The sequence below is a fragment of the Halichoerus grypus genome, chromosome 7 (assembly GCF_964656455.1).
Source record: "Halichoerus grypus chromosome 7, mHalGry1.hap1.1, whole genome shotgun sequence".
Classification (NCBI taxonomy): Eukaryota; Metazoa; Chordata; class Mammalia; order Carnivora; family Phocidae; genus Halichoerus; species Halichoerus grypus.
This window is the reverse complement of record NC_135718.1, coordinates 36,491,526-36,513,976: the sequence shown is the minus strand read 5'-3', so window position 1 is coordinate 36,513,976 and position 22,451 is coordinate 36,491,526. Positions and strand designations below refer to the sequence as shown.

The 22,451-nt window shown below is 41.6% G+C and overlaps 1 protein-coding gene across 5 annotated transcripts in view; it reads right to left on the bottom strand.

The window, feature by feature from the left end:
- Positions 1 to 6,336: 6,336 nt before the first annotated feature.
- The window catches only part of PANK1 (pantothenate kinase 1), a 56,479-nt gene continuing 40,364 nt past the window's right edge, over positions 6,337 to 22,451 (bottom strand). For all 5 annotated transcript variants that reach the window (XM_036084692.2, XM_036084695.2, XM_078077398.1 and 2 more), the window contains 5 exons: positions 20,289 to 20,542; positions 15,534 to 15,710; positions 14,909 to 15,032; positions 11,167 to 11,292; positions 6,337 to 7,854 (listed from right to left, as the gene is read on the bottom strand). In XM_036084692.2, the coding sequence (XP_035940585.1) occupies positions 7,795 to 7,854; positions 11,167 to 11,292; positions 14,909 to 15,032; positions 15,534 to 15,710; positions 20,289 to 20,542 (741 nt within the window). In that variant the 3' untranslated portion in view covers positions 6,337 to 7,794. The remainder of the gene's footprint in view (positions 7,855 to 11,166; positions 11,293 to 14,908; positions 15,033 to 15,533; positions 15,711 to 20,288; positions 20,543 to 22,451) is intronic.

The following is a 22,451-nucleotide window of genomic DNA, read 5'->3' as shown; positions in this document are numbered from 1 at the left end:
ATGTTAAATTCCCTGGTTGGGAATTCTATGTCATATTGGAGAGATGCTTGGTTGGTCTCTTCAGAATGTTTTTTTCTTGCCTCTCAGCATGTCATATAATCTTTTATTGAAAGCTACACAGGATGTATTAAGTAATAGAAACTGAGGTAAGATGGCTTTTAATGTGAGGTTTATGTGAATCTGGCTAGGAGTTGGGCTGCGTTTAATATTTGCTGTAGCTGTAAGTACCAGAGGCTTCAAATTCCTCTTGTGTCCTTGTTTTTAACTCTCTATTGTCTTTGAGTTTCCCAAATAAGTTCTTCTTAAATAGAATATGCACCTTACAGCTCTCCTTCAGCTGCAATCCACTGTTATTATACTGAAGCTGTGTTGATGTGGTGGTAGAATATGAGGAGGGGAAGCATCCATAATCTTTTTTTTTTTTTTTAATTTTATTTATTTGACAGAGAGAGACACAGCGAGAGAGGGAACACAAGCAGGGGGAGTGGGAGAGGGAGAAGCAGGCTTCCCGCCGAGCGGGGAGCCCGATACGGGGCTCGATCCCAGGATCCTGGGATCATGACCTGAGCCGAAGGCAGACACTTAATGACTGAGCCACCCAGGCACCCCAGCGTCCATAATCTTAAGAAGAAATCTGTCTTTCTTTCAGTGGGCCTGTGTCCCTGGGCTGTGGTCTCAAGTGTTTCCCAGCATTCCTGTTTCCTCAGACATATGTTTTCCCCTCCTCTTCCCCAGCAACCCCTCCCCCTCCCCTAGCCTTGGTTGAGATAAGAATGCAAGAGGAGGCTGAAGTTAGGTAATTTCCTCCTCCCCCCCCCCCCATGGGGTGAGATAAGTCTCTGATAAGATCCTGTCCCCTGGAAAGCAGCCCTTTTTCATGGAAAGCCCTCTAGATGTATTTCAAAATGGTTTCTTTTACTTCTTCCCCTGCCAGAGACACAGGAGAATTTTTCTTGGCTCTTCACCATGAGAACCAGGTGGGATTCCTAGAGGTACAACCCGTGAAGTGTGGAAGCCCTCCCTAAGACGGCGGGTCCCCAGGAATTTCTCACTCATATGTTAGTCCACACTCAGCCTCCACCAGTTTGTCAAAATTGTCATTTAAGTGTTCCTACCAGCTTATGGGTGGTAGGTAAATTGATTTCAGCTGTGATTCTTTCTTTCTTTCTTCTTAGATTGATTATTTATTTATTTATTTGACACAGAGAGAGAGAGTGCACAAGCAGGGGGAGATGCAGAGGGAGAAGGAGAAGCAGGTTCCCCGCTGAGCAGACAGCCTGATGTGGGGCTCGATCCCAGGACCCTGAGATCATGATCTGAGCCGAAGGCAGAGCCTTAACGGACTGAGCCACCCAGGCGCCCCTCAGCTGTGATTTTCTGTATTTATTGTCTCTTCAAATTTCAGTGTGGCAGTTTGCCCTATGACCTCAATTCTCTGATAGGTCCAAGAAAAGTCATTGGTTTTCAGTTTGTTTAGTTTTTCCTTTTTTTTTTTTTTTTAAGATTTTATTCATGTATTTGTTAGAGAGAGAGAGAGAGAGCATGAGCGGGGTGGGGGGAGTAGCAGAGGGAGAGGGAGAAAGTTGAGCAGGGAGCCCGACGTGGGGCTCGATCCCAGGACCCCGGGATCACAACCCGAGCCAAAGGCAGATGGGTAACTGACTGAGCCACCCAGGCGCCCCAGCTTTTTTCTTATAAGGATGACAGTGATGAATTGCAAGCTCTTTACATGTTAGGGCTGAAACTAGAGGTTGAAAAGTTTCTAAAAGCTTCCAGACAAGAGGGGTAAAATAGTCACATATGAAGATCAGGAACCAGAACAGCATCAGGCTTTCTCACAGCAGCACTGGAAGCTTGGCAATAATAGGGCTATGCCTTCGGAATTCTGAACAAAAATAGCTAACCTAAAATTCTGTACTCTGCCAAACTATCAATTGGGTATGAGCATAGAATAAAAATATTCTTAGTGAGGCACCTGGGGGGCTCAGTCGTTAAGCGTCTGCCTTTGGCTCAGGTCATGGTCCCAGGGTCCTGGGATCGAGCCCCGCATCGGGCTCCCTGCTCCGCGGGAAGCCTGCTTCTCCCTCTCCCACTCCCCCTGCTTGTGTTCCCTCTCTCGCTGTGTCTCTCTCTGTCAAATAAATAAATAAAATCTAAAAATATGTATATTTTTAGAAATTTTTAGACATACAGCTACTCAAACCTTTCCCCTCATCACCCTACCCTTTACTCTGGGAAGCTGCTTTGCTCAGAATAGTGAAATAAAACAAGAAAGACCAGCAGCCAATGTTGAAAATGAGTTCCTGATAAAAATACATCCAGGCATCATTGGTTGGAATGCTGAGCATACCCCTCTCCAAAATCCTCCAACCAGGACAGTCCCTGTGGCTACGAGTCTTAGCTACAACCTTGGTGGTCTGACATGTCCAAGTACCCTTTTCCTGCCTTGGCTTTGTCTTTACACCTGAGAAAGTACCATGTGTCATGAATAACGTGTAAAGAGAAAGAAGGGAAAAAAACAAAAAAGAAAACATGGGTACTGCTATTTTTTTTCATAGTCTTCTGGAACTATTTAACTTTTTAGATTATATGCATATAAAACTTAGTGAAATTTAAAAAAAATACTTAAATGTAAGAAGATGAATTCTAACTGCAGACTGGTTGAGAATTCTTTGGTGACAACATTAACTGAAATCACCTCAATTAATTCTAGTTTGGAATGTTTGGTGTTTACCTGATAGAGTGAGCATAAAAAGAGGCAAAGACTTTTAATACAAATTTTCTTTTATTTTTGTATCGCAAGTGATGAATACTTATAAACTAACCTTTTAAAGTTGACCGTAAAAGGCACTACATAAATGGTTAACACTGTGGCATCACCAATATAACACCTTTTGGAAAATGAAACAAATAATTGAGGTCATTGCGGGAATAGGTGCTCCTGGCTTGGTTAAAAAAAAAAAAATCCAGTGTCAATATCACAAGTAGATTTAAAAAGTGCTGTGTGTCAGACTTGGTGTGCTCTGGAAACCACGAAATGACTCTGGCCATGACAAAGGCATTGACAATAAAGATTCAAGTGAACAGCTTAAATAATATTGTTTTGTGAAATAAGTGAGTAGTAAAAAGGGGGCGTTATTAAATTAATCTATTGTTTCACATAACATATGATTTTAAATTCATATGGGAACTAAATTAAATATTCTAAGTAAAATAAAAAGAAAATGAATTAGTTCTCAGACTGTTTCCCAAAAACATCCTTCATTTTCATTGAGGAGGTAGTAATGAATGAAAGCAAGAAACACCTGAGGGTCATTCCTCAAGTGCTGAGGCCATGATTTCATATTTTTATCTCTGCCCAGCTTACTAGGGAAGTCCCTTGCTTTCCTCTCTGCCATATCACCCTGTTTCTTCCCTTCACAGCATTGATCACTAACTGCTATCTTCCTGTTTATTTGTTGGTTCATGTCCTCATGAGGATGGAAGCCCGATGGAAGGAGGGACTTTGCTGTCCTACGACTGAATGTCTCCCGAAAGTTACCCAATCAATGCCTCCCAGATCATAAGCATTCAGTCAAAATTAAATCGGTGAAGAGTGAATCACGAACACCTGGTAGACCCAGTAGAAAATGTGCGTTAATTCAATTTTCCTCACAAATTTGGGGTCATCAGATCACTGGGAGGAAAAGAGCCTTCTCTCCAAACAATTCTGGCAAGGAATAGAGTTAATGGTGATCACTGATGTTGAAATCTTCCTAGTCACTAAATAGAATCATAGCAGGGTTTTAGCTATTAGCAGCCTTGGTCCTGTGGGAAAATTCTCAAGACCTTATATAACCCTCTTAGTTACAGAGAAATGTGATCCACTAAGCAGCTACTGTATGAGGTTGGACACAGTAGGGGAACTAAAATCAACATGATAATAAAAATGGTGTTATGTATTCAAAAGCACAATGACTGGTTTGCTCATTAACCTCAGTAGGACATTTTGCTCTATTATCACTTTGAAGCCAGATTAATTCTAGCTTCACTTTACTTGAAACCCTTTGATGGCTCTGCACTGACTACAGAAAACACCAGAATCTTTAGCATGGAATATGAGTCCTTCCATAATCTGGCTGGTTTCCTCTCCCAGTATCTGGTTTCTCTCTCACTAACCAAGGCTCCAGCAGATGCAAACAGCTTCTAATTCCCTGAATAACGTGACTACTGTTTCTTCTCTCAATGCCTCTCTCACCCTGCTCTCTCTGCTTGGGAAGCCCCCCTCTCCAGGCCCACTTGGTGGTCTCCACTCATTGGTTAAGACTCTATGGAAACTTCTCGAGCCCTCTCCTCCAGGAGAAGTGACCAATTCCTCCTTCATGTGCAGCCTTTACCCTCACGTACAGACCTCATATTGGGCCTGCCCCACGGTTACTCCCCAAACTGCATTTCCCGTCACTCTTCCCATTATTTACTCCACACACACTGGAATTCTTGCAGTTCCTCAAAACCTTCATTCTCATTTGCCAGGAGTAAAAAATGTTCTCCCAGGTGTATTCCCAACTTCATCTGACTACTCAAACGTCTCCTCTTGTAGGAGTTGTCTTTGACCACTCTACCAAAGAAGTTTCTTCCCTTCCACTTTCTAAATACAACTACCTCCTCTCTAGCGCTTTACCTTACCTCATTTTCTCCTTGTAGTACTGATCTAGCATGATCTACTTCGTGATTATCTGTCTTCCTTCTAGAATGTAAGCTCTGTGAGGATGGGTCTTTGTTTTGTTCACTGCTGTACATATTGGTGAATGAATGAATGACACCCGTGACACTTTACAACCTGACCTGGTTTGAGACCTGTCTCCCTTGCTGAACAGCAGGGGTTATAGCCAATTCCTCTCGGTTTCCTCAGCTCCTTCCTGGCACAAAGTAACTTCTTATTCCTTGTATGACCGGATGATGTCAAGCACAAATTACCTGTAACAACAGTTCCCAACAAAGGGACTCTGAACCCATACATACTACCTAACCTGAAGAATACAACCATAACCTCCACAATCCCTTTATCTAAAATTTTTGGGACCAAATTTCTTTCAAAATTCAGAATTGTTCACTCCTTAACACCCCTAGTAGGGTCTGGGGCAGTACCCCGGAATCAAACACATTAGTAGTTTTGCAACAAAACATGCGAAGAATCCTACAGAGTATGATAAATAATGCTCAAGTCAGCTTTTTCTGTCAAGTGACTGTAAGGATACATTTTAAGAGTCTGGAATTTTGGAATTGTGGACACAGGGCTGTGGACATGTACTAGCATAGGGAGATCTGTATCCCTGTGCTAAAAGAGGTTCCCCACATTCTAGAAGGTTAGTTATCACTGATTTCACACGTTAGTTTAAGACATCTATTTTTCTTTTCCCGGTAGCTACCATTTACTATTTGCCAGCCTTTGTGCTAAGCTCTTTAAACATGGAGGTGAAACAGTTTGCTCTATTTTATGAATGAGGAAGCTAGGGTTTAGAGAGAGGGTTAGTGCCTTGCCCACACAGGTAGGCAATGGCTGAGCGAGATCCACACTGAAGCTGTCTCACAATCAAAAGCCATGCTCTAGACTACCTGACCATCTTGAATTCACAAGTTCAAGATAAAAATTCTTTAGTCTTGTCAAGTTTCTTCTTAATGTTGAGCCAAAGGAAAGTCCCTATGATTCAAGTGATGTAAAAATCCTCAGGCTACAAGTTACTCATTATAAAAAAAGGCTGGCTATAGGTAGCCAACATTTACTGATATTTGTATAGTGGAAGAATTGATTTCCTCAGCTAAACCAACGTCTTACGCATTTGCAATGAAAGATCAAGTGATTCCAGATAATTAAAAAATTATATAATTACATTAACTTGCCCTGATTTCTTTTGCAGAACCATAATCCAAGGTCTACTATTACCTGACAGAGGAGAGTAGGACTGATAGAAGGGAACAGTCAAAAAAGGCACTAATGTAGATCACATGTACATTTTTATACTTATCTTTTTCAAGAACATCTTAGTTGCTTGAATTTTTTTAAGCCAGGTGGAAGTTAATAAAATGTATTTGTGATGACCAAATTTTGAAAAATTTTTTGAATTACCAAATATAGTAATAGTATTTTGGCAATGAGTCAGTTGTATAAGAACAATAAAGCTATTTTAAAAAAATCTCTGCATAGAGTTACAGCTTCAGTTGAAGACACCCTTACAGGAAAGCCTCAAATTGCGAAATGTAGGGTAGCAAAAATACAACACATTCATTTTATGGTACAAAAGCAGATAATATGGACATGAAGGTTAAGAAATGAAAATAACATATACACTAAAAACATCACAACAGAAACAGGCTTTATTTCAACCAGACAAGTGAACACTTCAATTAACATCACGTTCTTCAAGACTTGAAGATATGGCAATTAAAGATGGTGCTCAGGAGGCAGAAAAGGAAAGATTCATCATGGAGGAATTGCACTGCCTTGAAAAATCCCTTTCAACAATATGCTCAATTCAAAAGATTAATCAGTTCTAAATCATTAGACCTCATGCGTTTCAATATTTGTACAAGACTCTCATTTGAAAGTTACCCATCAGTTCCAATGACATCTTTCAAAAAAGAAAAAAAATATGTATAGAGAGATCAGTATCATGATTTTTTTTTTAATATTAGAAACTGGGATTGAAATACAGTTTTCAGTTTGAAATATTTCAAATGAAAAAATGTTAATATTTAAGATGCCTTGTTACAAAGCTCCTATGTACATACGTGTACAAAACAAATAGGTATTATTACCTGACACCTCAACCCATGACTTCTCCCCCCTCTCCCAATGTGAATAGTTAATCTACTGGGAGACTTTACCTGGGAAGTTCCAAAGTCCTGCATAAGGATTTGCTGCCACTCATAGGCTGGGCATGAGTGAGGACATTTCATCAGAGAAACATTTCAATTTAATATAACCTAACAGAAAATAAATCCAACAAAACATTGCATATTCGTAAGGGTTAAGACAAAATTGCATATCATTTTCAACTTTCGCCTGACTCATAAAATTCATGAACACTTTCAGAGTTTTCTCATCAAGGGCACTTTCGAGAGCTTTCAATCTCGTGCTTAACTTCGTATCGAGTTGGTCAGCACCTTGATTGATACGAACAATTAGGTTAAAGAAAGGTATTGGGGAGAAGAGGGAGTCATTTGAGGACAGAAACAGGGGGAAGGACTCTCTTTCTCCATAAGACATTCCAACAGAAAAAAAAAAAAAAACCAAGACGAAAAAAGGCATATAAACAAACAAACAAAATTGTGTTCACAGTAAAACATGCCAGATTTGTAGTTTCATTTGAAACCAACAGCAAATCATGAAACGTCATGAAGAATATAAGTAAAGGTAGAATCTCCTAGAGTAATTACTAAATGAAGTTAAAATTACCACACTGATCAGTAAACCCCAGAAGAAAAATAAACAGCACTTACATTTCAGGTCCTTCCTACACATCATACAACTTTTCAAGGTTAATGCATAAAATTCGTAGGTTTGGCCTCGCTGCACAAACTTTTTTTTTTTAAAAATACAGTATACAGAAAAAACTCTTGTATTCCCCATTTTGAATCATCAGCTCAAAACCCAAGAGTAAAAGATCAGTTAGAAGGATTTTAAATTATTTACAAATCCAGCAGGTTCATCTGCCATAATGGCTTGGCTTCCGTCCCACAGCGGCATCTACCTCCTCCGGCGGCAACTCTCAGTTGTCTGTTCTCACAGAAGGTTCTTCCGTCCACTGGTCATCACTACTGGTCATCAGTCATCTTGAACAGTTCCAGCAGCGCCCCAACAGCCCCGAAATAACCCTACAAAAGCAATAGGAAAACTTGTGCACGATGATCTCTAAACAGCCAAATGCTTACTGTGTTTAATAATTCTAGGAATGCTGCTCCCTACTGTTGTAGGTAAAAAAAACTTAAAAGCTGAACTCTGCCATGCACTGTAGAATAATAGTCATAATATTTATTAGATATACCTGTTTTTCTATCTTAAATAAGTTAACGGCTGTAAATAAAGCGCTTAGGGAAATGCCTGGCACTTAGTGTGTACTACACGACTGCTGGGATTGGTAGAATTACAATGATTGCATTTTAATCGGTGCCATGGCAAAATTCATACTATGAACCCCATTTCACTGATGAGAAATGGAAGGTCATAAAGTAAATTTCCCTTTCAGGGTCACACACTTGTGCAAGGGCTCAACCCCAAATCTGTCTGACTTCCAAGTTGTATCTCACAGATGAGAACTCAAAGCTTCCCTCAGCAGATCTTGGAAAGGCATCTAAATCAGCCGGAGCTGCACTTTGCTCATCTGTAAAATAAAAGCCCATGTTTTTGTGAAAGTGAAAGGAACTGAAAAATAAAAATGTTTAGAGAACTTGGTTTCCAAAAGGTCTGAGACTCCACGCCTGTTCCCTGACTCAAGAGTCACCAACCCGAATGGGAGGCCGCTTGCCAGGACTGGCAGTTACGTGATAGGATCTCTGCCTCAGCTGCTGCCAGCTAACATTTCTTGAGGCCTCATTATATGCTAAAAATAGTTCTAAGCACTTTACATGAATTTATTTAATCTTCACAATAACCTTATGAGACAAATATTATTATCACCCCACATTACAAAGGCTAAAACAAAGATGGAGAAGTAAGGTCATTGTCTAAAGACTCCTAGTCAGTCAAGAGGCTGTGTCTTCACTGCTTGGCTGATGACTTCTCAATCCTGTTAGTTGAATGAATGAGACTCCGTTGAGTGAGGACTCCTGAGGCAGGGCAGGAAAACCGTCCCACCAGCGCCTCCCCAAAGTTCTCTCTCCACAGTATCCTCCAGGAAGGCCTGCCTAAGCCAGACTGAATTTAAGAATGCAGAGCCCTTTCTGAGAGATCTTTACAAGGGGCTATAAAAATGCTCCACTTTCATTGGCTATAGAGACCGAGTTATGACATGCGCCTAACAAAGCCAAGCCACAGTCCACAGAGGCCTAGGATTGTACAAGTTAACGTAGGTGACTGTGTTTTTACCTACAGAAGTGAGTTTCCCCAAAATGTTGGATCTCACTCCCTATTTTACACCAACTAACTCCCCATGTGACCTCGTGGATGGCTTTTAATCCCTGATGGCTCCCAGAGTTTGTTTTCTGCCTTAGTTGAAGAGAATCTGGATTTAGGCTTGCCAGATAAAATATAGATAAATGCCAGATAAAATAACTGTGTCCTGTATTTTTAATAACTAAATATGGCAACTCTAGCTGAACTGGAACAGTGGTTTTTCTTTTTTCATTTTAATTGCTTTTTAAAAGCTGAGGTACTTTTTCCTTTTTCAAACAAAATCTTACATGGAAATGATAAATAAGTAGGTAAAAAGGGAGGTACTCTGGTTGGGGGGAGGGGAGGTGAAAATTCTGGGACTCCATTCCCCTCACCCCCCAAAAGTTCTATGGCTCCATGCTTTAAGCCTGCTTAAAAAAAACAGGCTTTCTTTAGTATTAAGTTCTATCACTGGGCCTTAACTATTTAGTATTTAAATTCCTATTGTTTTATCTGCATTAAGAAAACAAAACACGGGCCTAGGAAACTCTAAATAACTTGTAAATACATGGGCAGCTTTTCAGATAAATAATTTGGTTTGAAGATGAGAAAAATGCCAGAGTAGTTATTCATTACAAGTTTGTGATACTAGTTCTCTCAAAGTTTTTTCTACTACAATACACACCAGGGATTAGGGACCTGCCCTGATAAACAAACAGTTGCTCTCTACAGTACTGATTTTAAAGAAGGTGGCAGAGGAGGTAGGGAAGAGAAAGGTCCCTCACTTACTCTTAGAAATTTGATTTATAGGATTGTAGAAACTTGATAGAAGGGACTCTCTCAATTAACTGATGTTCATATCCTCTGCAGACAGGGTGCTAAAGCCTAAGGACACCAGCCTCTCTGGGCCACCAGGCTCCTCTGAGCAACCCCCGCACTTCTGTTCTCACCAGTGCAGTTGTCTGCTTGCCAAGAGTCAGCTGTGTTTATCCTCAGATTTGTTTATGACAGTTTTATGTTAATGTCATAATCTAAGTTAATACCTAAACCAATAAAAAGAGTACAAAATAAATTGGTCACTTCTATGAAAATCCAGTTAAATTCTCAAAAAAGATTGAAAAAGGCAGTCACAAACCATTACTCTCTACTTGGATGGATCCCAATACACATGAAAGGTTGAGGGAAAAATCTAGAAGGATTATGCAACCAGAGTGCTTCATAGGTATCTTTAATCTCTTGATCCATTTTAAAGAAATAAATCAGAAATCAAAGAAGGCATATAATATTTGTGGATTATGAAAAAAAGGATAACAGCAGAACCCATAGTCAAAAATAGGCCTTGGTCCTACATCAAAGAAATTGATGAGTGAATGAACATTTATGTTTTATGTTAAAATAAAATGGTTAAAGTAGAGAGGTATTTTTTAATGATTACCCATTTTAGCTGATTTTTTTCTTAAATTTAAATTTTTTTTAAGATTTTATTTATTTATCTGACAGAGAGATAGGCAGCAAGAGCAGGAACACAAGCAGGGGGAGTGAGAGAGGGAGAATCAGGCTTCCTGCTGAGCAGGGAGCCCCATGCAGGGCCTGAACCCAGGACCCTGGGATCATGACCTGAGCCAAAGGCAGACGCTTAACGACTGAGCCACCCAGGTGCCTCTGATTTTTTTTTTTTTTAATTAACCAGCTACCAGTCCTTATTGCTGGAGAAGAAAGCTTCCATTTTATATATAGTTCTTCTTTATCCTTTGTATAAATGCAAAGTTTAAATGGCAACTCTTTCTACTTGACCAATTTTAAACATTTTTTTTTTTTAATTTTGACAGAGAGAGAGAGAGACAGCAAGAGAGGGAACACAAGCAGGGGGAGTGGGAGAGGGAGAAGCAGGCTTCCCGAGGAGCAGGGAGCCCGATGCAGGGCTCGATCCCAGGACCCTGGGATCATAACCTGAGCCGAAGGCAGACGCTTAACGACTGAGCCACCCAGGCGCCCCTCTACTTGACCAATTTTAAAACTGAGGGACTCACTCAACAGTTAGACAAAGCCAAATACACTCCATGTAGGACAGCTAAGTCCATGCAGACTTGACCTACCTCATGTTCCAAAAACAGAGCTTTTAGCTGTCCTTTGGACCAAAAATCCATTGCATATGCTAGCAGCTTCATGGAGACCATATTGATTCTGAGAAAGTTCCCAACAAACACAACTCTGTCAATATTCTGGAAAAAAAAAATTAAAGAACAATTAAATAATGGTATAAAAATAGCATTTAGTAAAGACCCAATGTTCCATACTTCACTGTACTCCCAGGACTTTGCAGAGTCAATTTGTTTCTTAAGCGAAATTATTTCAGCATTTCCAAGATGAAGTAGAACAAACTTCACACTGCATTCCAAAGAACAAAAGGGTGAGATTCTGGCTCGGTGAGGCAGTGACTTATATTGGGCTTATTTGCAAGTGTTATGTCAGATTGACTTAGGCCTGATATGAAATTCAGCTACCAACACACATATAAAATTTTAACTGGAGTTCAAGTTCAGCTAAATGTGCCTTTGCATTCCTTTCAATTCCCCCAACTTCCAACTATAAAATATTATAACCAACTCATAAATAAAATGGCCATGGCATGGGTTATTCATCTAACAAGTTTGCTCAGTTTGCTCTATGCCAAACACCAGAATACAAAAAGAAACAATTCCCAGTCTCTATCCTTGGGCTATATGGTGGACAATCCTGTTTGGTCAACATGTGGGTTGAAATATGGTAACGAAAAATACGTCTATACTTTTGTTGATATGGATATGGATTTGCATTCTGCACACACACTTAACACTGAGCTCAGCCTGTCTACCGCCCACTCACTCACAGAGCCAGTTGCTATGGTCACTTATGTCAAAGGAAGGGAGTCCCAGAAGCTGGCATTCTTTTCTGTTCAGTCTATCAAGAGTCATCAGGATCTAGGAATATGGCCTCTTAACTGTCTCAAGTTTTGACAATGTAAATTGATAAGCCCATTAACTACTGTGAATATTTTCTATGGGTGGAGGTGTGGGAGGTGGTTTTAATAAGTTTCCACAAATAAGAACGGTAGCTACAAACTGCCCAGACTGAGATGTGACAAGAAACACTCAGAGTAAGTAACTCAGATTAAAGAAGAATTTAATTAAATTTAGGAGTTTTGTTTTTTCCCCTAAAACAAGGGAGTCCAATGTAGGACTTCCTCAAAGCCCCAGGCCTGCATTAGTCTGGTAATGAGCCAGAAGGAATAGAATGGCAATAAAAGCTGATGGACATTCTTTATTTCAAATAAATTCCAGGTGGGTCAAAGATATGACTGTGGGGGAAGAAAGAAAGAAAGAAAGAAAGAAAGAAAGAAAGAAAGAAAGAAAGAGAGGAAGGAAGGAAGAAAGAAGGAAAAGAGAGAAGAAAAGAAAAGAAAAAAAGAAAGAATAAAGGAAAAAAAGACTAGAAGAAACAACAGGAGAATTCTTTTTTAAAAATAACATTGAAGTAGGGAAAATATAACATTCTCATGTATTATCATGTAAAAAAGCATGAGGCAATGTTTCCAGAAGTACATATTGAAGTATGTAAGGTAGACTGATATAACCTCTGGGATTTGCTTTCAAATATGTTAGTAAAAGAGAGAAGAGAAGGAGGAGGAGACAGGAACAGAGGGAGGAGGAAGAAGAAAACAGATAAAGCATGTGTGGCACAGTTTTGTTAACTGTTGATTCGGGTTAACGGCTATAAGGAGGTTCTTCATACTATTGTGCTCCTTTACGTATATTTACCAATTTTCATAATAAAAGGTTGACACACAACCAAAGCAAGACATAAAATAATATGTAGAGGGTGAATTGTATGAGATGTGACTATATCTCATAAAATTGTTTAAAAAGCAAGAATGTGATATAGAGTTTGCTGCCTTTGGAAGGATATGTTTCTGGTATATTGCAGACAATACAGAATAAGACACCAAAATTGAAAATCATCGGCTACCTCGGGCAAGGCTAACATTGCAGGACAGGTGCAAACAGTTACCCACTTCCCTGTACATCCTTCTGGTGTCTTTAGAACTCTGTATTACGTGTTTGTATTTTCTACTCAAAACTGTGAATAAAAAATTCAATGTTGATGGAGAAGCATTTTACAGGATTCCAATAATCACAGTAAAAAAAAAAAAAAAAAATCTTAGAGTCAGTAAACGTGGTGCCCCTCTGTGCACCAGCTGAGCTCGAGCACTCTCCACCCGGCGAGTCCAGCGCCCTCAGCAAGGACTCGGGCTTGCGCTTTGACTCTCACAGGAAAATGGCCGCCACTTCCGGGCGCGCCCACAGGGAGCCTGCGCCGGCAGGATGCCTGCCAGTGAAGCCCTGGCGGGAGGTGATCGGTGGTTCCTCTCACTGGCCATACTTTCAAACTGCCATTTTTGCTATACTCCAACGATAAATGGTATTGAAATTGAAATCAAAAGTGAAAAATAAAATCCGTTGCCCTCCCCCTAAAGTGAATATGATCATTGTGAAAAGGCCCCCTGCGGGCTCACTCAAGGTCTGTGGAAAGCAGGGGAGAGGGTATCTCCCACTCTGTGGGGCCGGGGACCTCGGGGCTCATTGACCTTTGAGGGTGCACGAGGACAGCCCACAACACACACATCAGTCAGGCCTTGTTTGCCTACTTGGAAAAACTCCCTTTAAAGGTTAATGTCAAAAAATAAATCCTCTGTTAAAATGAGTCCTGTGACCGAAGTGGACTTTGAAAGGCACGTGTCTGGGATACATTCTTTCTTTGCATTTCAGCCTTGCATTTGAACTGCATCTCACACGGGGACATAAAAAGTGGTGACCCTGAGCCTCAGACCAGAGGCATATTCTACTCAACGTCGTAAAGGAGCGTGTTTCTCTCCTAACCCCAGAGCTCCGGGCAGGACTGGCACCGCCCACCATCACGATCGCCTCTTGCCCTGTTTAAACCCCCACTGCTCGACCAGGACGGGACAGGAGGCGGTTTCTGCAGAACCTGTAATGTTCTATTTCTTGAGCCGAGTGATGGCTACACAGGTGTGTGTGTGAAAATCCAAGCTGGCTACACACTTCGGGTTTGACTGTCTTCTGCGTTTCTATTAAAATTATATTTTTAAAAACTCTATTACTGAGGCGACTATGCTTCTTTAACCCTTCTATTACCCGTTGCCTGTCCCAACCCCTTTCTTGTCTTCCTAACACAACTCAGTGAGAGCTGTTGTACTTTACGTGTCTTCTGTTACAGAAAAGGGTTCTAGTTTCCCAGAGGAATTTTGCAGTGTTTCAAAACGCGCTCCCAAAGCTTTGTCACCAGCTCCACCCCTTCTTGTGCCTGGGGCTCTGGCTGGCCTCAGCCGTAGCAAGCTCTCTATGCTTTGATAGCCCTGTACAATGCTGCTTGAACTCCATGCCACAAGGCAACACTGTAAAGAAGCTGAAAGCAGAGAGAATATCGAATACTGCAAGTGGAGCGTTTTACCTGCAATTATTTGCAAGGATGAGCCAAGCTTTCCCTCACACCTCGGTCGGTGGGTGGTAATAAGGACGGTCAGAGAGGCTATGGCACGGGTTGTGATCTTACCCGGACTCTGTGGTTGGATGGCTTATCATTTATTATCCTGTGCCTACTTAAAATAAGATGCATATTCTTCTCCATTCCCCAAAACACACCCCTCATGTTCTACAGGATGTGACTAGGACAAAGGGCAGGTTTCCCAAGGATCTATCATTTTGTAAGCGTCAACAGTTTTGCATCACTAAAGATGATGTGTATGAATGACACAAGGCTTCCTCTGGATTAAGGCCTTACCTCATTCAATGCACACATCCGAGCAATGGAGCCAATGTTGTTGGTGATGGTGACCAGTGTGGCTCGGGCGAGGTCTTCCTTGCTGATGGAATCTCGCTTTTCCTTACTCATCATGTTGCCAAAGCTATGTTGGAAATATTAGCGAGAGTATTCAAAATCATCCTCAGGCAGGCCCCATGCTTCCACCAAAGTACTGTGGAAAGCTTTATGAATAACTCTGTTAAAATTTAAATGACCTGATTTGGCTACCATGTTTTACAAGCAGACAGGATTACAATGTGAGTGGTTGGTTGCCCTTTTTTTTAATAGGGGCAAAGTAGCATGGCTATTAATGGGAAAAAAAATTTTTTTTAATGTTCTCTAGATATATTGACAAGAATGGAACAGGGGAAACTGTTGCAGTATTCCAGAACCTTCTTTCAAAGCTGCCCTATTTTAAGCACAAGCATCAGGGGCTAAACATTTCAATGCTTCGTAAAGGGCGGGAGATCAAGTCTGAGCTCCAATAACCATAGATACTTGCACCAGGCTGGTGGGTTGACATTTTAAAAATAATTAAGTGAATGGCCAGGGTGGAGAGTTTGCCTTGTTCACACGCTACTGCTCCTAGCTACTTCGTCTCTACCTTGATGCTACAGCAGATCCTTGAAGGCCAAATCGTTCATAGTCTCCTCCGTAAATGTCCTTCACCAGCTTATCAACATTGGTGCTGTCGCCTTTAGCTGCCATTTCCAGAGCTTCTTCAAAGGTCTCACAACCAGTCAGCAAGCAACATAGGCCTAGGAATGTTCCACCTCCAAGACTGAAGGAACAATAAGGTTTATTTTTAAATTTTACTTTATGATATGCCCATCCAAGTCCCCAACTACATCAAGATCACTAATATGGGTTAATAAAAACAGGAGAAGAAAAACAAAGGGGCACTTGAATTAAAGTGTAGGGTGCAACACAGGCTTAGGGTAGATTGGATTTTTTTTAAAAAAGGGCAGAGGCTAAAAAGGAACATCAAGGAAAACTTGCCCTTGAATTTAAGAACAAAACCAGAGAAAGACTCTCACTGATTTCCGTTGTGAGACCTTCAGCTAGCCGCTAAACTAAGTACCTCGTTCAGTCTTCACACCTATAAAATGGGGCCAAATTCAGGATCTCTCTTATTTGGATGGTCTGGAAGCAGCAAATAACCAGAGAAATGACTGCTATGGAAAAAAAAAATGTAGCCGAATACAATACTTGGAAAAAGAAACCGTATGTACATGAAGTTCACAATGCAGAGCCAGACTGACCCAGGGCTGCTAGGAACAGCCAGTCCAGAGGCCGTATCTTTTACCTTGACCTCGATCCTCTAGCAGACATAATCTCATTGAAACTTCTCGGAAATTTCTAAAAGGAAACCACCGATTGCTCACGCACTGGGTTTTTTTTCTGTAGACTATGGGAAAGGTTATTAATATTTTACTTACTACCCAATACTCAAATATAGTAACAAAGGTCATAAAACGGTTTCAATGCTCAACTATGTTTTAAAAAGCTTTCAGTCGCTTTGGGGAAAATTCCCCTAAAACAGTCTTTTTAGACAGAAGTTAATTATGGTAGGTGAGAATGAATTTAGTTGCGTATGAATATCACAGTTACGTGACAGAAAGGAGACTGAGAGTAAAGCTACCACCAGTGACCTCCTGGCAGTATGGACGCGGGCGTGGGCTTTACTCTATTTACCACGAGCAGATGCAGACGAGCACATGCAGAAGAGTCAATTGCTCACATCAGTTTGTTCTCAAGCTCCAAGAGCTGCGAGCCCCTGGACTTCCATTCTGAGAGAAAATCCAAGTCGAAATTGAGGTTATTTTGAATTTAAATTTGAAGAAAGAAACTTCAGGGGAAATTATATTTCATGTCAGTAACTGTTGACAAGAAGGTGCCAGATTGTAGACGGGCACAGTTCTTTAAATTACACCTAAAGTGAAACTGTATGTAATAGTTCTTAAGTAGCGATTGTCACAAAAATACATACTTGATGGAAAGGATAGCTCCTGGTGGAAAATTCGGTAGCCAGGCACCACCGGCGGCAGCCACCCAAAGCCAAGGTGCGGCACCAGGAGGAGCTCAAGAGCTCCACGGACATGACCGCCTTGACCGCTCAGTCACGGGAGAGATGTTGAAATTCCTCTAGGAAAGCTTATCTTTATTTACATTTAACACGGCGTGTCATGCACGTTGTCAGGTTCAGTCTGCCCTACAAAGCTCGTGTATTTTAACGGGAACAATTTTGGTTTGCGTGCCCTCGGGATTTGTCTCTGTATATTTTTAAGTCTTTTCTCACCCGTCTAGCTGCTTTCATCCACATTAATAAGGTCTTTTTGAACATCAGGAATTCATATTCATCCAGGCATTCAATAGCCTGCTCCAAGCATAGGCAACGGGAGACACTGGCTGACTTAGAAAGAAGGCAGTTCATCAGCTGATGTGTTGGTACGAGTGAGGACGGAAGTGCTTTGTGTGACTGGAAGATGACCGGCGACTGCGGACCACGCATCGGGGCTGCGTGGGGAAAGCGAGCATGCATTTGTGTAGCGGGCACGCTGCAGGCAGGAGGAAAGAATGCAGTCGCAGAAGAGCACTTTATTCATATCCTCAACCTGCTAACCGGTATTTAGTCAATGTGGTGCTCTCGCTCACAACCAGACACATCGTTTGTTGCAGCAGACACAGTAAGACCCTCAGCAAATCGGAGACAAAAACATATGGCCAGAGACAGCTGTTGAATAGCATCATTATTTTTTGAAAAACCCAACAACCTTGTAGTGAGGGATTTTAGGGGAAAGTAGAAGAAACCTTCAATTACTGAGTGCTTGTGCTCTTAAAATAGATTCCAAAACAATGAGATGAGCTGTACTACTCCTTTCACCGAAGTTTCAAAATTCTTTACATTCCTCTTTTAATCATCTGCACATTGCAACAATGTCGGCTGCAAAGTCCTCTTTTTCCTTTGGCTTCTACAATAAAATTGGAGTAGCGTCAATAGAAAAAAAAAAAAAGCGTTGCTCCCTAATCTAAGATGCACTAAAATCACACATAACACGAAACAAACCATTTAAAATCATCTGTTAAAAGAGAACTGAACTGATCTACTGTAATGCTGTGGCTTCCTAAAAATAAAAATGTCCGAGGAGAAGCTAGGGCACAGCCTGATAACAAAAACCCCGGAGTTACACCTCTCAGTTCACAGTAACAGTAGCAAACTTAAAGCTGAGGCCATTTGCTTAGATCAGTGATTCCCAAAGTGTGTTCCGCACACTCATGTTCGCGGCTCACCGTCATAGTTTATATCAGTGGTTTTGCAACTTAGATCAAAAGAAGCCTTTGGCAGAACAACTCTGGTTGGACCAGAAGGGCTGCAGCATGAATAGACGTTTCCTTCCCTTCCCCTGCCTGCGGCAGCCCCCAGAAGGGCTCTCCATTAACCTTCAGTCTGCTATAGCACGTTTCCAAAACTACTCATTGAAAAGCACTCGCAGGGGAACTTGGGCATCCAGACAGGATTTGTTGAAGATTGCAAAACACTGGTCGTTAATGGGCATTTACCAATAACTGGAATTTATGAGCATGATTACACATGTAACAGAAGCCAAACACCACAATGAGCTCATTAGCCGCTGTTAAAGAAGATGATCCAGATTCTTGGAAATTCCAAGTTTGAGAAAATAGAACTGTGATTGCGATTCATGAATTCGCTAAGTGTTAATCAACAAGATGATAAATATCTCTAATTGAGGACAGTGGTTAGCTTGTTGTTACCCTGGGACTTGCTCTATCAATTCAATGACTCCTGGGAGGAAGTCTGAGGTTTCTTCAAAATTGTACTTTAATGAGGCGATTGCTTTCTAAGGTAAAACCAGCTCGGTTGAAATATTCATTTGTCTTTGATGCTCCTGACAGTCCTCATAAAGCCATGGGTCAGTTGTGACTCTTCTGTGAGCAAGTCAGCTGAGTTTCTGTATGCTCAGTGAGAAAAGGTATGCCTAGGGGCAATTAGCATCCTCTATTCTGAACACAGGCAGGATTCAGTGAGAATGTGTGTGTGTGCGTATGCGCACGCGTGTGCCCCCACACGCTGGGGTTTCTCAACGGCAGTACTCTATTGACTTTTGAGGGTCAGTACTTTTGTTGTTGTTGGGGAGCCGCCCTGTGCATGGTAGGCTATTTAGCAGTACCCCCGATCTTTAGCCACTAGATGCCAGTTGCACCCCACCTCCAATTGTGACGGCCAAAAAAAAAAGTCTCCAAGACATTGCCAAAATCCCCTGGGGGGCTCAATCTTCCCTTCCCCAGTGGAGTCACGGACTGATGCAGACCCGTCACAGCTCATGGATAGACGGGAGAAAAACAGTGCTCCTCTCCTAATGGACGACGAGTGCTGCAGCATTTCAGCGCTGGAAATGCCCAAAGAACCTATCTAAGAAACACCCCCCTGCATGGCACAAGCAAGGACACTGAGGCCCAGAAAAGTTACATATCTTCATCTTTTAAAAACAATGGTTTCGATATCATGTCCAAAAGCACATGCCACATGGCACTCGTTCCTTAAATTACTCCTCCAAAAACAGGTTCTGTGGTCTCATAAGCGGGAGAAACATCTCATACCAAATCCTTCACTTGGAAGTAAGAAAAACTTTTAAAATTACGTTTACACTAGAATTTCTCAGTGATTTCTGACCCCGGATTCTCTGCCCAATGCCAAGTCGCAGCTAACAGGAAGCTGAGCACATCTGCCCTTGGGGCGCGTGTGCACTGAAGAACAAGGCACTCTGCCCAGCTGCACTTGCAGGCTGGTTTCCTGTCCGGGGCACTCCAAAATTCCTTGTGAGGTGTGCCAACTATTCCGGCGTTCAGGTGGAACATCCAATTGAGGGTAAAAAAACATTTTTTGGTAAACTCAGTTTGGTTTACTGGTTGGAATGACGGATTATGTCAAGCAATTCATCCTGTGCTAGGCACCAAGGAAATTCCAAAAGAAGGTTTCTTCTGAAGCCCTCTCTGACCATCCCAAGCATCCTTACTTCTGGATTCTATTTTCTTCCTGTCCCCGCAATTCATTTGGCACTTACCACGTACTGCCTTTTCCTGTGGTGTGTGTGATCCTTCTTCCCTCAACCTGACCAGTTTCCAGCAGGCTAAGGACTAGGTTTTATGACCCTTTACATAAATTACCCTCTTACTATTTTAACATATCATGCAATAAATCTTTTTTGGTTGGCTGAGAAGGGTAAGATCTTTCTTTGAAAAATGTGTTCGATACACATAACCTTTGTATAAACTGGTCTTCAAGGAAGAGGCCTGGGTTTAGGTACAGAAAGGTTCTCCTAGTAGAAACTGTGTTTACCTGGTCCCTGTAACTCTTTTATAGTTGTCCTTGGAGTACACTGCTAGAATGCTGACCCCTGAGCCCATGTTCACCAGCAACATGGGGTATGGGTTATCAAGGCAGTACGGCTTTTTTTGACACAATTCAGGATTTGTGGGATTTTCAAAATAGTAACATTCCGGCTTGCCGTTGAAGCCAACAGAGTCAACGTAAAGCAGGCCCTGAATCAGACAGTCCAGTTCATCCAGTTTATGGAGCTGTAGGTCAGCAATCTGAAAGAGAACAAAACCTCGTGAGAGAGGCTATGATCACCTCAGGGGAAGCCCCAGGGGCTTTTAGCTGGACCGAACATGTGTCATTAACTGTAAAAGCATGAAAACATCTTTAAAACTCCAAGTTGTGAAACCCTGTGGATCATTAGTGGCTCTGACAGAAAAGCAGCCTTTGTCAGACCTCATGTCTGCCCACAGTGGGAACTGAAGGCCAGGAAGTTGCCTGGTTGCTGGAAAAGCATCCAGGAGCATGTGTAATGGGTTGAATTGGTAGCCCCGGAGAGGTATGACCAGGTCCTAATTTTTAGGACCTGTGAATGTTACCTGATTTTGAAAAGGGTCTTTGTAAGATGTGATTAAGTTAAGGATCCTGAGATGAAGAGAACATCCTGGGTTATCTGCGTGGACCCTAAATTCACTGACAAGCTTCCTTATGAGACACACGGGAAAGATCTGATGGGCAGAGAAGGCTGTGAAGACGAAGGCAGAGACTGGAGTACTCCATCCACCATAGGCCAAGGTGTGCCCACAGCCCCCAGAAGCTGGAAGAGGCAAATGGAATCTGCCCGAGAGCCTCAGAAGGAGGTGTGGTCCTGCCAACAGCTTGATTTTGGTCACCTCTAGAACTATGACTGAATACATTTCTGTTGTTCTAAGTCACTGCATTTGTGGCCATTGGTTACCACATTGTGGCCACAGGAAACCAATACAGCGTATCACTAAGACCAGGGCTCTCCCGCAGGCGGAGGACAGTGAGAACGTTCTGAAAGCAGGAAGAACCCCACACTTGCCCACACACACGGTCCTGAGTGAGGCATGGTGAGCCTGGGATCTGGGGGCAATCACCTTTGAGCCCACAAAACCCAACTCTCCTCTTCCCAGGCCTGGGCTTTGCAGTTAGATAGACCTGGCTTTGAATTCTAGCTCTAGCACTTAACTGAGGGATGTGGGGCAAGTTATTTAACTTGAGAAGTCTCAGTTGCCTCTCTGTAAAATGGGGATATTATCCACTGCACAGTGTTGTTGTAGAGATTTCGTGATAATAATATATGTACAACGGGCTCAAAAAATGTTGGCTCTGATGAATAGCGGGGGTGGTCCCAAAGTGTCTTTTCATGCTCCTATAAGACAAAAACTCCCATTCTCCCAGGTATAGGGGAAAAAAGTAAATGGGGATGAGTTGGCTGTGGGGCAGCCTTAGGGGAGAGTGGCCACTTTGCAGCCTTAAAAGTTTAATTCATGGTCCCCGAGAGGAGAATTATTGCTGATCCAGATGTCTGGGTTGATGATCATTTCCCATGAACAACAACAACAAAATAATAATAGTAAATCTAATAATCACCAACATGACACAAAGCCAACAAAGGAAGATAATTTGTAAGATCTAACTTAAACTTTTAAAGAAATATCTTTAAGAAAATAATAGCTAGTATTTGTTATTCATTACATGCCCAGAACTTGTAGTAGATCATTTAATTCTCACAAAATCCTCTAAGTAGATGTTTTATCCTCGCTTTATGGGTAAGGCTTGCAGAGCCTAAATAACTTTCCCTAAGTGATACAACTAGCAAAAAGCTCCCAGGGACTCGTTGTTCTTCTCTTGTTTTCATAATGCATATTGCTTCCGGGATCTGGAAACAACCTAAACAAGTACTATACTTAGATATTTTGCCAAAAATACACAAATATTTGCAACAAAAGTTAAGAGCTGAAAGAATACTCTTGACTTCATATCACTCATCTGCATTTCCCATTCAACGAACTCCACTAATCTATACTTAGAGAGCAGAATTAGTTTGAATAGGTTACCAGCAAGGTGGTACAAGTTTTCTTGATACAAAGAAACAATCATTCTGGGTTGTTTTTTTTTTTTAATTTAAAGATCTAATTGGCTCTATTCAGTGAGTCA